Source organism: Anas platyrhynchos, chromosome 16 (assembly GCF_047663525.1).
Source record: "Anas platyrhynchos isolate ZD024472 breed Pekin duck chromosome 16, IASCAAS_PekinDuck_T2T, whole genome shotgun sequence".
NCBI classification, from domain to species: domain Eukaryota; kingdom Metazoa; phylum Chordata; class Aves; order Anseriformes; family Anatidae; genus Anas; species Anas platyrhynchos.
Window position 1 is genome coordinate 7421107 of NC_092602.1, and position 12940 is coordinate 7434046.

Genomic DNA, 12940 nt, shown 5'->3' on the forward strand with positions numbered 1-12940 from the left:
GCGTTTCATATTTGGCATGAAACTTGTAGTGGAATTACTGGGTTTCTCCAGGGGTACTTGCTTTATAATGCATGGTGTTTTGATTAATAAACCTGTAGAATTCAATCTGCTTTCACATCTACATTCCTGACACAGGAAACTTATTTGCCAGGTTATTGGGTGTAGGGAGGAGACCCAAACATTTATCAAACCATTTTGACCTATTCCTCCATGGACATGAGAAAGTTGCTCTATTACCAACCTTCTCCACTGCTTCAGTGTTACTTCAGCAGAGGAATGTCAAAGATAAGTAACAAATTGAAGGAGGTATGATCCAAGAAATCACTACTTTGTTGAAGTCACTGAAGAAAAATCTTTGAAGTTACAGGAAGGCTAGAAAGACCTACTGCTCTGATTAGTTATGGAAATGTGTTTCTTGTCAAATTTGCAACAGAATTTTGAAACAAACTTTGCTGTTAACATTTGGTGTTGAAAATCCTTTCTATTCTTTTTTCTTTGTACAGAAATACATGCGGAAAGCACGACACTGTCCACTTTTCAGGAAGACAAACAAGATATTTACTCCAGTCATCTCTCAGCTTAGTAGTCAGTCTTTTTATGGTCAAACCCCTCAGGGTAGTGTAAATTCCCTTGTGCTTTACTCTGAAGACAATGTCAACACGAATGGAGCTTTGTCTGATGTTATGAGTGAGTCAGTGCAAACTAAGGAACAACATCATCTTTTTCCCCGTAAGTTTCTTTTCTTGACTGCCAATATCAAATAGATTTGTTTTCAGCATTACTAGGGAGTCCTTAGTTCAAAGACACTGCTAGATGTACAAGTGTATTTCTCTTCAGACTTAGGGAGACTTGTACAGAGTTCCTTGCACCCTCATTGTTAGCAAATTCATTTAAAGACAGTGTAGTCCCATGTGAATATTAAGTAAGAGTTTTAATTAATAGTTGTAGCAGTTTTATGATCAGACACTCATCCACATCCGTAATATTCAACAGGAGGTAAAACAGTAAAACTGTTCTGTGGTTTAAACAACTCATCAACTAAATACATGTCTGTTTAACTCAGGGGGTTGTTACTCTGTATTCCTTTTCTCATCCATTAGTGACTACCCTATGCTTGATCTGACAGAATAGTTTATCTGCCAGCTCTGCAATGCATTTTAGTACAAAACTAGGTAATCTTCAGTCTTTTCCTCCTAAGTCAAGACCAGAAAAACACATATTAGAAATAGATTATAAGTCAGTAGCCTTTATCTAGAATTCACAAAGCTTCATGTAACTCACACAGACAAAATTTTGAGAGCACACACAACTCATGTACCCACATGTAAGCACATATTAAAAGTGGGAAAGATTCTGTAGTAGGTAGCTAACTAGTAGTTACACCTGAGCGTGCCTCTTAGAGATAATACTTACGTTAGGGAAAGAATTCAAAATGCAGTTGGACAAAAGGCTTTCCATTAATTTAGATACTGTGGTTTTAGGATTGCTGCTGTAGAATGTCTGCTTATACAAGTTTGATTTTTCAAAGCTGTTGGCAGAGTGAGGACCTGTACTAGTCCAAAAGCTTAAATGTTACATCGTGTTGACAAAGGAAAATGTGAAAGCTGCAGCGCTTACAGCTGCGGTATAACAGGTCATTTCTGAGGTTAGCTCATTTATCATTCGGTCCCAATCTAATCAGTCAAAGATTTTACAAAGCAGATTAGTGTTCTAAGCTTGCTTCCTTTGCCACATTTGAGAATCTTTTTATGTGGACAGAGTATGTGATTTAAATGTATGAAATGTAAACCTAATTTTTTGTGGCTACTGCAAAAATATACGTATATGCAAATCAGTTCACAGCATAAGTTTTCTTCACACTGAAAATTAAAATGAGACCTGTATCTGAGAGGTCTTAGCCCCAAGCTCTAAGATGGATTTTAGCTCTGAAGCTTTTCAGCCAGCAGTTTGGCTTCAAATTCTCAGGCAAAAACTTTTAAAAGAGGATATATGCATATTTGTGCAAAGGTTCTTAATTATAAAGGTTGCACCTGTATTTTGGCCTCTTCTTTAGGGTTGATCAATATCTTTACAATGGTTTAATCAGTGTTACATCCCTACATAATACGTATATATTTGTACCCCATTTCACAGATGTTTAAGATGTAGAAATCAAGGTTTGCCAAGCTCATACAGCTTGTCTGTGGGAGAGCTGGAGATCATAACCCCAATTGCTGCAAATGCAGTCTAGTGAAATTACTACAGTCTCTGCTGTTTTTCATATTTCTAATTAATGTCTGCCTAGCTCACAGCTATGGAGGTTAATATTTCAAAAATATTATGAATATGGACAAGCTGGAGTATTCATTTCCCCAGTTTTTCTAACTTGGTAATTGGAACAGATTATAATACTATAAAATGGAGGGCACAGAGATATTCATAGAGTTGTAGGCTATCCTGAGTTGGAAGGGATCCAAACATCATCAAGTCCAACTCCTGTCTCCACATGGGATCACCCAAAAATCAAGCCCTATTTCTGAGATCATTGACCAAATTCTTTTTGAACCCCGTCAGGCTTCGTACCAGGACCACTTCCATGAGGCCCTCTGTTTCTGTTGATAGTCAAAAAGAGGACCTGTATCTCTGTGATATTAGCTGTGCTTTGCTTCCTGTTCTCTCTCTCCAAAATCTGCCAACTGGGCTGCTATCAGGAATGGCTTGAGACAACTCGTCTCATCTTGGAGAAAGCACCAATTGCAGCCACTCCTTAGAACAGTTCTTCTCCCCCAGACAGACATTATCAGCAGCATAGATGGGTTTCAGATATCCAGCTATTCTATCTGCCTGTATGGTAACCATAAATAGAAAAGATAATTGGATTCTTTTTAAAAGGGCTTTGGCAATACATGCCAAGAACAGATGAGATCTGTATGCAGCCTGAGCTTGGTTTTGAGCAGAGGCTCCAACCCCATGGGAGTCAACCTTCATATTCAAACTGCTTCTCAGTTCTAGAGCTCTAGGAGGTTCAGTGGTATAGCCAGCATCTTAGAGGCTAACACACTGACTGGTAAGAGACACAGGGGAGCCATCGTTTAAACTAGTCAATGGTAGAGCTTTGAGGTTGGCTAGGAGTCTGGCACTCTTGAAACTTACCTTGGCCACAGTTAATAGAGGATCTTTATTATAAGCATGTTTCTTAAAAATTTTAGTCCATTAGCTGGTGCCCAACAATTTCTAGCATCCATGTCTTACATTTATAAATTCACAGTATAATATTCAAATCTGTACTTCTAACAAGTGGAAGTAGTTTTTGCTGGTATTTAATACAGTTAATATTCAGCAGTCGTTTTATTACAGTATATGTGGTGCTTCACAAAAATACAGAGAAATTACCTTTTGAAGTTGAGGATTGCAACTTCAAGATGCTGAATGCTCAATACAATACCACTTAACTACCATATGGGGCATACCAAGCGCCTCAAAGGATGACTTAGAATTTGACAGCTAACACTGGGATTTTTAATAAGTGTGTTTGGAGGGAATAATGTACAGAAGGTGGCCACCTCAGTGTCTTTCCAGGGAGTTGGCATAAAAGCAGGAATGAAAACAGCAGTGGAGAGGAAAATAAAGATGTCAATTTTAAGGAAAACAGTGAGTTAAAGTGGCTTTCCAGGTGTTTGAGAGAGGAGAATATAAACATTCACATTACAGTGGAAGGCAGAAAAAGTAGAGACCATTGTTAGTGAGAGAGATCTGCTCAGAGATGGATAGTCTGGAACATATAGCCAATGAAGGACTACTTAAGGTCTTATGTTTTAGCAGACGACAATAAGGAGACGCAAAGATGTAACTGGATACCTGTTGTTTTTAAACGTATTAAATTCTATTTGACATTTAAAAGAAGAAGGGCAAAGTGATGCTGTTCAAATTCAAGACTCAAATTCAGAAGACTTGACAATTATGCCACTAGAATACTAACAAAACAATACAGGAACTGAAGATTGAATTTCTGTGTATTTTGTTCAAATCTTCCAGTTTTCTAATGTACTATTATTATAAGCATTTAATGTTAATAATAGTAATAATAATCTGTTATCTCCTACTTGATGGTTGTTTTTTTTTTTTTTTTTTTTTTTGTTGTTGTTTTTCACAGCTTGAAAGAACAAAGTTTTTGCTTTCAAAAGGGATTAATGATTTGGGTGCCTTTGTATTTGGTTACCTATCTTGAAACCTCTTTTAAAAGTCTGTATTTTTTAAAGAAACTTAATTTTTTTAAAGTACTAAATATTAGGTCTCTGAGGATGCTTCATTTGGACCAATGTATGTGACGTCCTCTCTGCAAGAAGAAGAATGAATGCACAGTTGAGTTAGCGTGTTTTTACAGATATTTTTTTTTTATCAGCCCTGCAGAAGCTGATCCAGATACCACATGGCTACATGTCAAAAGATGTCCCTGAACAAGAAGATATGGTTGAGAAGACTGGACTGCAGAGGTATGTTACTCAATGTGTTTCTGAATGACTAGGAGAAGCAACTCACCAGGACAGAGCTTAAGCATGTTTTTCAGAACAGCTGAATTCAGTCTTCAGTGAATTCAAATGATACTAACATTTCTTGGCATGGATGGCAGAATAAACTTACACTAGGTGTGTTCCTTCATTACTCACTTCTGTGGTGGTTTCTATAGCTCTAAGACGAACACAACAAACTATTCGTATAAGTAGACTTCGCTGAAGCTTTTTTTTTTTCTTGGAGTAGAGATAAAGAGAAAAATAAATTGGAAACTTTGTACCTGGATAGCAAGGAACTCCAGCAAGTCTGTCATTTTAAGAGTGTTTTATCAGCGCTTGTAGGATGTCTCACATTCTGGAGGAACCATACTGTACACTATTTTAAAACTTGTCTTACAGTTTGCTGTTAGTGGCTCAGACGGATTACAGAGCAAACATGCCATTCATTAAAGAGCAAGAGAGAATATTAAAGAATCAGAGGCCCAGAAGCCAGGGACAAGTTTACAAATATGTTTTTGAAGGACATTATATGCTGTATAAACTCAGTTCAATGTGCGGAAAAAGTTTGGCATGCAAATGTCAGCATTTTATTGTAGTGAGGCAAGAGCAAGCCAGTAAAAACTTGCAGCACAGTTAGTACATTTCAGTGCAGTGCAAAAAGACTTTCCTGGAAGAAAGCGACTGGCAGGAAAGTTGGAAACAATCTGAATTTAATATAACTTATAATTTTAATCAAATTATTTTGTAAATTTCATGAATTAAAAACTGCATATACTAAATTTGGATATTACTGTGAATGAGATCTCAAAATTGACATGCATTCACATTGCTGTATGTTGTAAGCAACACAGATGCTTGTCACAAGATGGTTACCACAAGATGTTAATTCAAAGTTTTTTTCTTGTTTTATTTGCAGCTGCCGTATCAGCTCTTTCATTAAGAGAAAATCTAATTTGCGGGCTGATACGAGGCAAAAGTTTGCAGAAGTACGTGAAGAAGCAGCTTGTTGTTTACATGACACCCTAGAGAGCCTTGAGAGGTAAAAAGAGACTCTTCTTGTATATTCTTAAAAGTTCCTGCACCTTGCTTCTCACCAGATTTAGGACTTGTCTTCAGATGTTTTAAAATGCATCTACTGATTTAGATAAAAATAAGAATAAAGGCATGGTCCAGAAAACTTCATGACTGTCCACATACAAAAAATACACTACAGGTTAAGAACTTATGGAAGTGTTTTGGGATATTTCTGAATGACTCTTGTGGAACACAGTTCTGATAAATATGTTGTATATACTTACTTTGGGTCTAAAGGACTATGACATTCAAAGAGAGAATAATAAATTCAGTTTGCATATGGTCTGCATGGCTATCTTGTAATTTCATTTCAGAGATTGCTATATTGTTCTTCATCATTACTTTGACTGTTCTCATAGTAACAGTTGCAATGTCCTCTCTCAAGGCCTTTTCCCAGATCAGTGACATTTCTCCTTAGTTGATCAGCTGAAATCTGTCTTCCTTTTCCTTTCACAGATGAATGTTTCTGGGTGATAGCTGTGCAAGTTGTTTTTTCTCAATAAGCAACAGGCCTGAAATCCTTCCCTATGTGGCTGTTCTGCAGGATGTTATAGGCACAGTTTTCTTTCCCCTTTTCTCTTCCTTCTTCTTTCCAATCTTTTGTTCCATTTTGTAGTTAGATTTTTTTTTTGCCCCAGAGATTTCCTTCATTGGAGCTGGGTACTTACTTTTTTCCCTGAGCAGCTGTTGTGACTGCCTAAGCAACTAATCATTCTGATAGTATTCTTCAGTATGGAAGGACAATTTTACCCTAAATCATTGTGAAGCATTGCTGTTTATTCTTTTAGTTTGTTTTTAAGTAGTGGATACCTTATAGACAGTGGAGTTTTCAATTAAAACTTAAACTTAAAATTTCAATTTGTGTTTTGACTAAAGTTTTTCTTACCTTCTAGAGTTGACATAAAACATAAACAGTTTTAAATATGCTTCTAGAAGAAATAGGAAGTTTATTAGTGTCCACAGACTCGTCATATGATGTGTTCTTCACATTCATTGTTTTGTGCCTTCCTTAGTATCTTTGGAATTAACTGTGAATGGTAATTTTTCAAGGACAGCTTTATTTTTATTTTTATTTTTTGTAGGAACCAGGAAGAGCGATGCTCTCTAAAATACCTAGCTTTGAAACAATTGAAGTATTTTAAAAAAGACATGGAAAGACTAAGAAAGCTGGACGTAAGAGCTGAAAGAGAACATGTTGAAGATGAAATAAAATGGTAAGGAGTCAGGGACCCTCAGATGGATGGTCACAGAGCTGTCATTAGTAAAAACAAAACAAACAAACAAACAACAACAACAAAAAAACTTCTACACAAAACAAAGACATTGCAGAGAGTGCAAGCTGCATGGAATGTGTTTTTCAGTCTACCCCCTTTTGTTCTCTGTGCTAGTAAGCCTTCTGTCCTTCACATATAACAGTAATGAAAAGCCAATTTCTTATCTCAGGCTCAAAATGCAGGTGGCCCAAGAACTCATCCGTCATGAGTTAATGAATAAACCTAGTCTTGGCCTATATAGCAAAACCCTGGTTTTAGTTCTCCAACATATGTTCCAGCTGTCCACTAAATTTAAGTTCTGACATGTAAATAAGCCCTGAAACTGGAGTGAATGTGGTTTTGCTTTTATATGCTCAGTTCTGCTACAAAAAGCCTTAACATGGACAGAGCTCCATGAGAATAAGCAAGACTTACACCAGTATAGTTTTTCACTTTTCCCCCATATGAGACTAGTACTATCAGCCAGCTATTCCTTCATATAAAAATCATACTTCCACAGTAAGGAGGCTTGTCTTCTTTTGACTATTCCAGCATAGTTAGATGAGTATACCTTTTCGTTGCCTGTCCTGCGAAGTGCTAATGAGAGAGGTGCAAGAATAGTGAAATCTCTGACGCAACTGGTCAACCCCCTTGTGGAGACATTAGGTCATGACAGAGAAATTGCGTTCATCATAGCAGTTACTTCATTTACAACACGGCTGTTTTTTTCCCATACTCTTGCAAACAGTGCCTTGCTAGGAAAGCTGAATCGCAGTAGGAATGCTTTACTATGTTATGCTGTCAGTCTAGTTGCTTTCTCTCTCTCAAGAAGTGAGAAAAATAAAAATAAAATCTGAACAGAGTGATATGAGCCTACTGGCCCTAGCATCCCTTCTCAAAGAAAATATCTTAATGCACGAATGTGTTATACAAGACCTTCTTGTGACACAGTTCTGTTAACTGGGATAGTAATGAGTTGGCTAAACAGCCATACCAGCAGTATGCAACTGAGTATAGAAGTGGTTCTACTGAAGACAAGAACCTATTTGTTTCCTTTTTTTACTGATTTAAGGAAAAAATTCCTCACCCCTCTCCTGCTGTACCAGTAATGTGCATCCTAAACTGTGGGGAGGCAACACTTCCTGCTGGTGTGCTGCCAAATCTTCAGCCAGCAAACTCCAGTCATGCACAGTCTGGAAAGGCTTGGAACATCAGTCTTTAGGACTGTCAAAACAGCACTGCAGAATTTACACAGAACATTAAAAAAAATGGAAATCTTTTCACAAGAGTTTTATTTTTATTGTAACGTGTAATTCTCCTTCTGGCTCTCTATATTCAGAATGCAGTGGTAAAGACTGTGTGTTACTGCATCCTCACATCAGTGAGATTTATGTTAGCACATAATGAAGAATGATGTTAACGGGGGAAAAAGAATAGTAAAGAAAATCAGAAAGTGTTTCAGAGAAGGCACTGATTGCATTAGAAAATCTGTAGAGGCTAAACATAAACGGGGAAAAGGAGAAGAGGACATACCCAGTAAAAATGGAAATATTGTTCAGTTTTTTATTATTATTTGCTTTCATAACCAAGTTTGTCATTCAAAATTTAAACAAACAATGAAGAAGCATCTATTTTAATGGCCTGTAAAGGGAGATAGTGCACAAGTTCTATTAAATAAAGCTCCTTTGCATTATTCAATACGAATTACACTGAGTATTGCATTCCACAAAGAACCCTTTTTTTTTTTTTTTTTTTTTTAAAGCCATGGAGGTGGCAAAGTGGCAGAAATGTCAGGCAGACCTAGAGTTATCCATCAGATAAGCATTTGTTCCTAGGGCTTCTCTTTTACTGCTGTTCCTCTTTTTGCTAAAGGTTTCCTGTATTGCTGGCCAGACTCCCAGAGTCTGTGAAGAATGACCATTACGTGAAGAAAATCTTAAAGAAACTGGAAAAATTTGGCATGATTCCTGATTTAAAAATTCATCATGACACCTTTCTTAGGGCTTTGACTGATCTACAGGTGTGGGAACTATGTTCTCCAGAAATTGCTGCAGCTGTGGAGGTGAGGCAAGTCCTGTTCTTGATTCTCTGTATGATAAGGTTGAGGAAAGCAGACACCTATGGGTGAAATCCACACAGTGGAAAGTTACCAGATGAAATCATTTAGGATCTCATTATTGAAGATGGTACTATTCACCTTATACAAGGCACATTGAACTCTTCAGGAGAAAGCTGTTATGACAAGCACTGGATTATTAATCAGTATAATTTTATTATTATGTCATTGTTGATTTATTTACTGCCACAGTGGAAGTGACATCTGTCATAAATTGTTAAGATGCTCAACAAGAAACATTCACTTCTTGTGCCTTGAAGAGGCCTGTCATTCCCAGTAGTTATATCTATGAGCTATTACGCCACTGATTCTGGAATTCTGCAGATATCTTTGTTTTGCTTCAACAACGTGTCAAAATAATCTGCTTCTCAAGATCTTAACTTGGGCTCAGCGCTTGTAGTTGTAGAAGTGATTTGCAGAAAGTAAAGACAGAAGAAAGAACCCAGAATACATTTAGAATGTATACTGCTACATAGTCTAACCAGAACAAAAAAGGCAATGATGCCACCTTCTGTTTTTTGTTCTTATTACAGTTCTTTCTTATTTGCAAGAGAACAGTAATTTCAGAGGGGCAGCAGGTTAGTGTCTGTGCATCTTCATTTACTGAGTATATGATGCCTAACAAGACCAAAGCACCCAGTGTGTTGAGATCAGACTACCTGCATTTTCTTGATGTTTTATGAAAATAGCTGTTTTGTCTTGTGCATATCTTGTTGCTAACCAGAGAGGCAGCCTTATCTTAATGCTTAATATGTGTCTCTGTTGCTTGTTTTTTCTTTTTAGATTTATTTCTTTGCTATTTTCTTTCTGTTTCCTTTTCATTTGACCCTTCATGTTAAAGTAGTATTAATAGAGAAAAAGAGGTAAGTGCTGCTGATACTTACTATCTGCTTATTATTACACCTATCTGCTTATTTATACATCTTTCAAAAATAGCCACTGAGGAGGGAAGACCTTGGTATTTCTTCTGACTGGAATTGATAAAGGAAACTAGCATTTTAGGAGCAAGAAGAGCATCAATGAATATAAATTAAGAGATTCCAGATTAAGTTTTTTATTTAACTCTATTTTGCTTTAATGTACATGTATGTAGCACTATGTCAGGCAGGAGACAGACATGTTTAAAAACACAAGAATTGACTTTGAAGGATTCAGGGTATAAATGGCAAGGAAGATTGTAGAGTTTTGCTTTTAATTCATTTTAGAGCAAATCCAGCTGTTCTGAAAATTGTATTAAAATGTTTTGGTGATATAAAGCACTGTACTGTTTGCAGAAATCAGTATTTTTCTTCCATTGTCACAATGATCAATTTTTTCCCGCATGTTATGTCTTTCTCTTACATATAAAATCAAATGCTCAGGAAAGAACCATTTTCTGTTTCAGTTTGTACGTGAAAGTATTGTGGAGATGCCAGAAGAGGATTTCAGTGAGTGGTTTCGGACAAGAGTAGCCCCTCTCAGTGCACAGGCCTCTGCCTTTTAATCAAATGGCCAGATGAGTGTGTTTTCCAGTTACAACTGTCTGGATTCAAGCAGAAAACCTACTGTCTGTTGAGAGTTGCCTCAAGGAAGGCTGGGGAACAAATTAACTTCAGGAAGTCCTATTGACCACTTTTGCACACCCTGTACAGTGCTCTGCTGGCTGAGGTCAGCCACAGAAAATAAAAGCTCAACACTGTTGCTCCTTCCTGTATGATGTCTTGGACTCACCACCAAACTTTAATCTCAACCAACTTTTTAGGATGAAGACTGAGTTCCTAATCACAGGCCAGGTGGCTTCTTCAAACATTCCTCCAACATATATAGCAAGCATCTCCTCATTACAGATATACCAGTTGTCATATCTAAAGCATTGTCTCTGATTGCTCTACATTTTACCTACCATTTACAAAACATAACCCAAACATAGGGAGGTTGTAAGCTTTGAGATGATTGGGTTTTGCTCAAATTATTTTCTGAAATCTGGATGTTTTATTTTTCCATTGAGTTTATTTTGTAGTTACTCTGCGATTATGGCTTAATTTCTTGCATTATTAAAATCACTATTGAAAAATCAGGCATCCTTAGGTGCATTTTCCAAGTTCTTACCTGAAGATGTGCTTTCTGCTCATTACTTTACCATATATTTTCCATTACTCTGCTGGGTAAGACAGTAGAATGGCACCACTGAACTTGGAGACAGTGGTAATTCAGGAGCTCTGTGAATCTTTTTGGGCTTAACCATCTATTTTGTGATGGGTCACAGTTGCTGCGTAATGGAATCAATGACCTTCTAAACTGATGATCTTAATGAGCTGCCTACCTGCCTGTCAATGCTTCCCGAAGGCCCATTTGCCAGAAAGGCTGTTAATCCTTCAGCTGCAATAAGGAAAAACACTGCCAACTCAGGAGTCAGGTGAGTATAGTGACCAGTGATGTGTAACATGTTATTGATTACCAACCTTTTTTTGTTCCCTTCCTTGTTCTCGTAACAAGAGGTGAATCTTTTTCAAGGAAAAGAACCAAAACCACAATTTTCTTTAACTTAAAGCCATCATAAAAAGTGAGCCTTAAAAGTTTTGTTGTGCTTCCACTTTTCTCACTATGTATGTGGTAGTGGTAGTCTAGCATTTTTACTGGTAGCAAAGCCATATATTTCCCTGTCTCAGATTTTCTTTCCCTCCTTCTTAAAATCCAATGGCAAACTTATCTCCAAATGCTGGAGGACAGATTTACAGTAAAATCAGTGTCAATGCTTCTACCAGATAAGCAGGATTGGGTCTCAGTCTGACCTGTCAGACCCCAATTCTGAATGTTCACTGTGCGTGTATTTTTATTTTTTTTAAACAAAAGCAACTTTCTTGCACGCCTCCATGGGTTTTGAGAACCCCTATGTCTACTGCCCTTTTGAGATCATTTCACAGTGATCTGAGTGGAGTTTCATTGTCTGTGCTGTCACCCTGTGGTGACAGCTGATACTACATGCAAACAGAAAGAAATCTTAATTTAGCAGCTTGGAAGCTTCCGGTTGATCTGTTTACACAAGGTGAAACCTTCACTTCAACCATTCCTCCCTATACGGAAGATGCCAATGAAAAGGCTATGAGTTTTCCTCACATATAAGAAATGGCAATGGACTTGTCCTCAGCTGGAGTATATCAGCAATGCTGCTAAAATCAGCAGTTTATAAAAGCTGAGCATGTGACTTAATGTGTCTGCCTGCGTGTAAGATGAGATGATTGTGCCAAATATAATTAGGTAATGTCTGAGAAGTAATTTGAGCTCCAAAAGCAGGAAGCCAATCCTGAATGTTAGGAGTCTGTAATGTAGCTTTTGTAACATTATAAAATATCTTGTACATGATTTAGTTTGACAATGGCTCTTCTCTCTCCTGTTGTCACCAGGTAATGGAAGGGACTCCTCTAGAAAGTACATGTATATCATCTTTTCTCCTCTTCTGGCACCATCCTAATGAAACATTTTCTGCTGCTTTTATCCTGAGGTGGGAAAGAGCTTCTCTGTAGAAAAATAGCAGCTTCCCTTTTCCTGCTTCCTGACAACTTAGTTTCCTCATTACTGACCAGACAAGATCCTCAATCCTACTCCAGTCTCTGCTTATTTAAAGGATTGAAATAATGCAAAGAGATTGCTTCTCTGAACATCTCAGTCTTCAACTTACTCCTTTGGTACACTCTTGCAAGGTAGGTTCAAAGTAACCCATTTAACACACTGGAGATGGACACACCAAGAGTCCAAGCCAAAGGTCAACAGTATGTGTGGTAGAGTTGCTGGATTAGCGCTGCTTGCTCACCCTTCCTCCAATTCTGTTCTGGTCCTTTACAGTTTCAGCAAATAGGCTAATCATTCACAAATGCCTTTAGCCCAAATGAACCATGCAAGCTTGGGTAGGCTGCTTACTTTATGCACTGGAGAAGTGTTTGGGGCATTCAAGCAATGAACTCTCAGGCAGAGAATCTTGCTGTTTCCCGCTGCCTGCTATATTCCAAGTGTCATCCAAATCCCACCCT

At 37.5% G+C, this 12940-nt stretch overlaps 1 protein-coding gene across 3 annotated transcripts in view; it reads left to right on the plus strand.

The window, feature by feature from the left end:
* CCDC60 (coiled-coil domain containing 60) overlaps positions 1-10613 on the plus strand; it is a 59115-nt gene extending 48502 nt beyond the window's left edge. For 2 of the 3 annotated variants that reach the window (XM_072024289.1, XM_072024290.1), the window contains exons 8-14: positions 504-729; positions 4382-4472; positions 5407-5529; positions 6647-6778; positions 8690-8879; positions 9467-9511; positions 10318-10613. In XM_072024289.1, coding sequence (XP_071880390.1) covers positions 504-729; positions 4382-4472; positions 5407-5529; positions 6647-6778; positions 8690-8879; positions 9467-9511; positions 10318-10416 — 906 coding nt within the window. In that variant the 3' untranslated portion in view covers positions 10417-10613. The remainder of the gene's footprint in view (positions 1-503; positions 730-4381; positions 4473-5406; positions 5530-6646; positions 6779-8689; positions 8880-9466; positions 9512-10317) is intronic. The other variant, XM_005026640.6, reaches the window with a different exon arrangement.
* The last annotated feature ends 2327 nt before the right edge of the window (positions 10614-12940 follow it).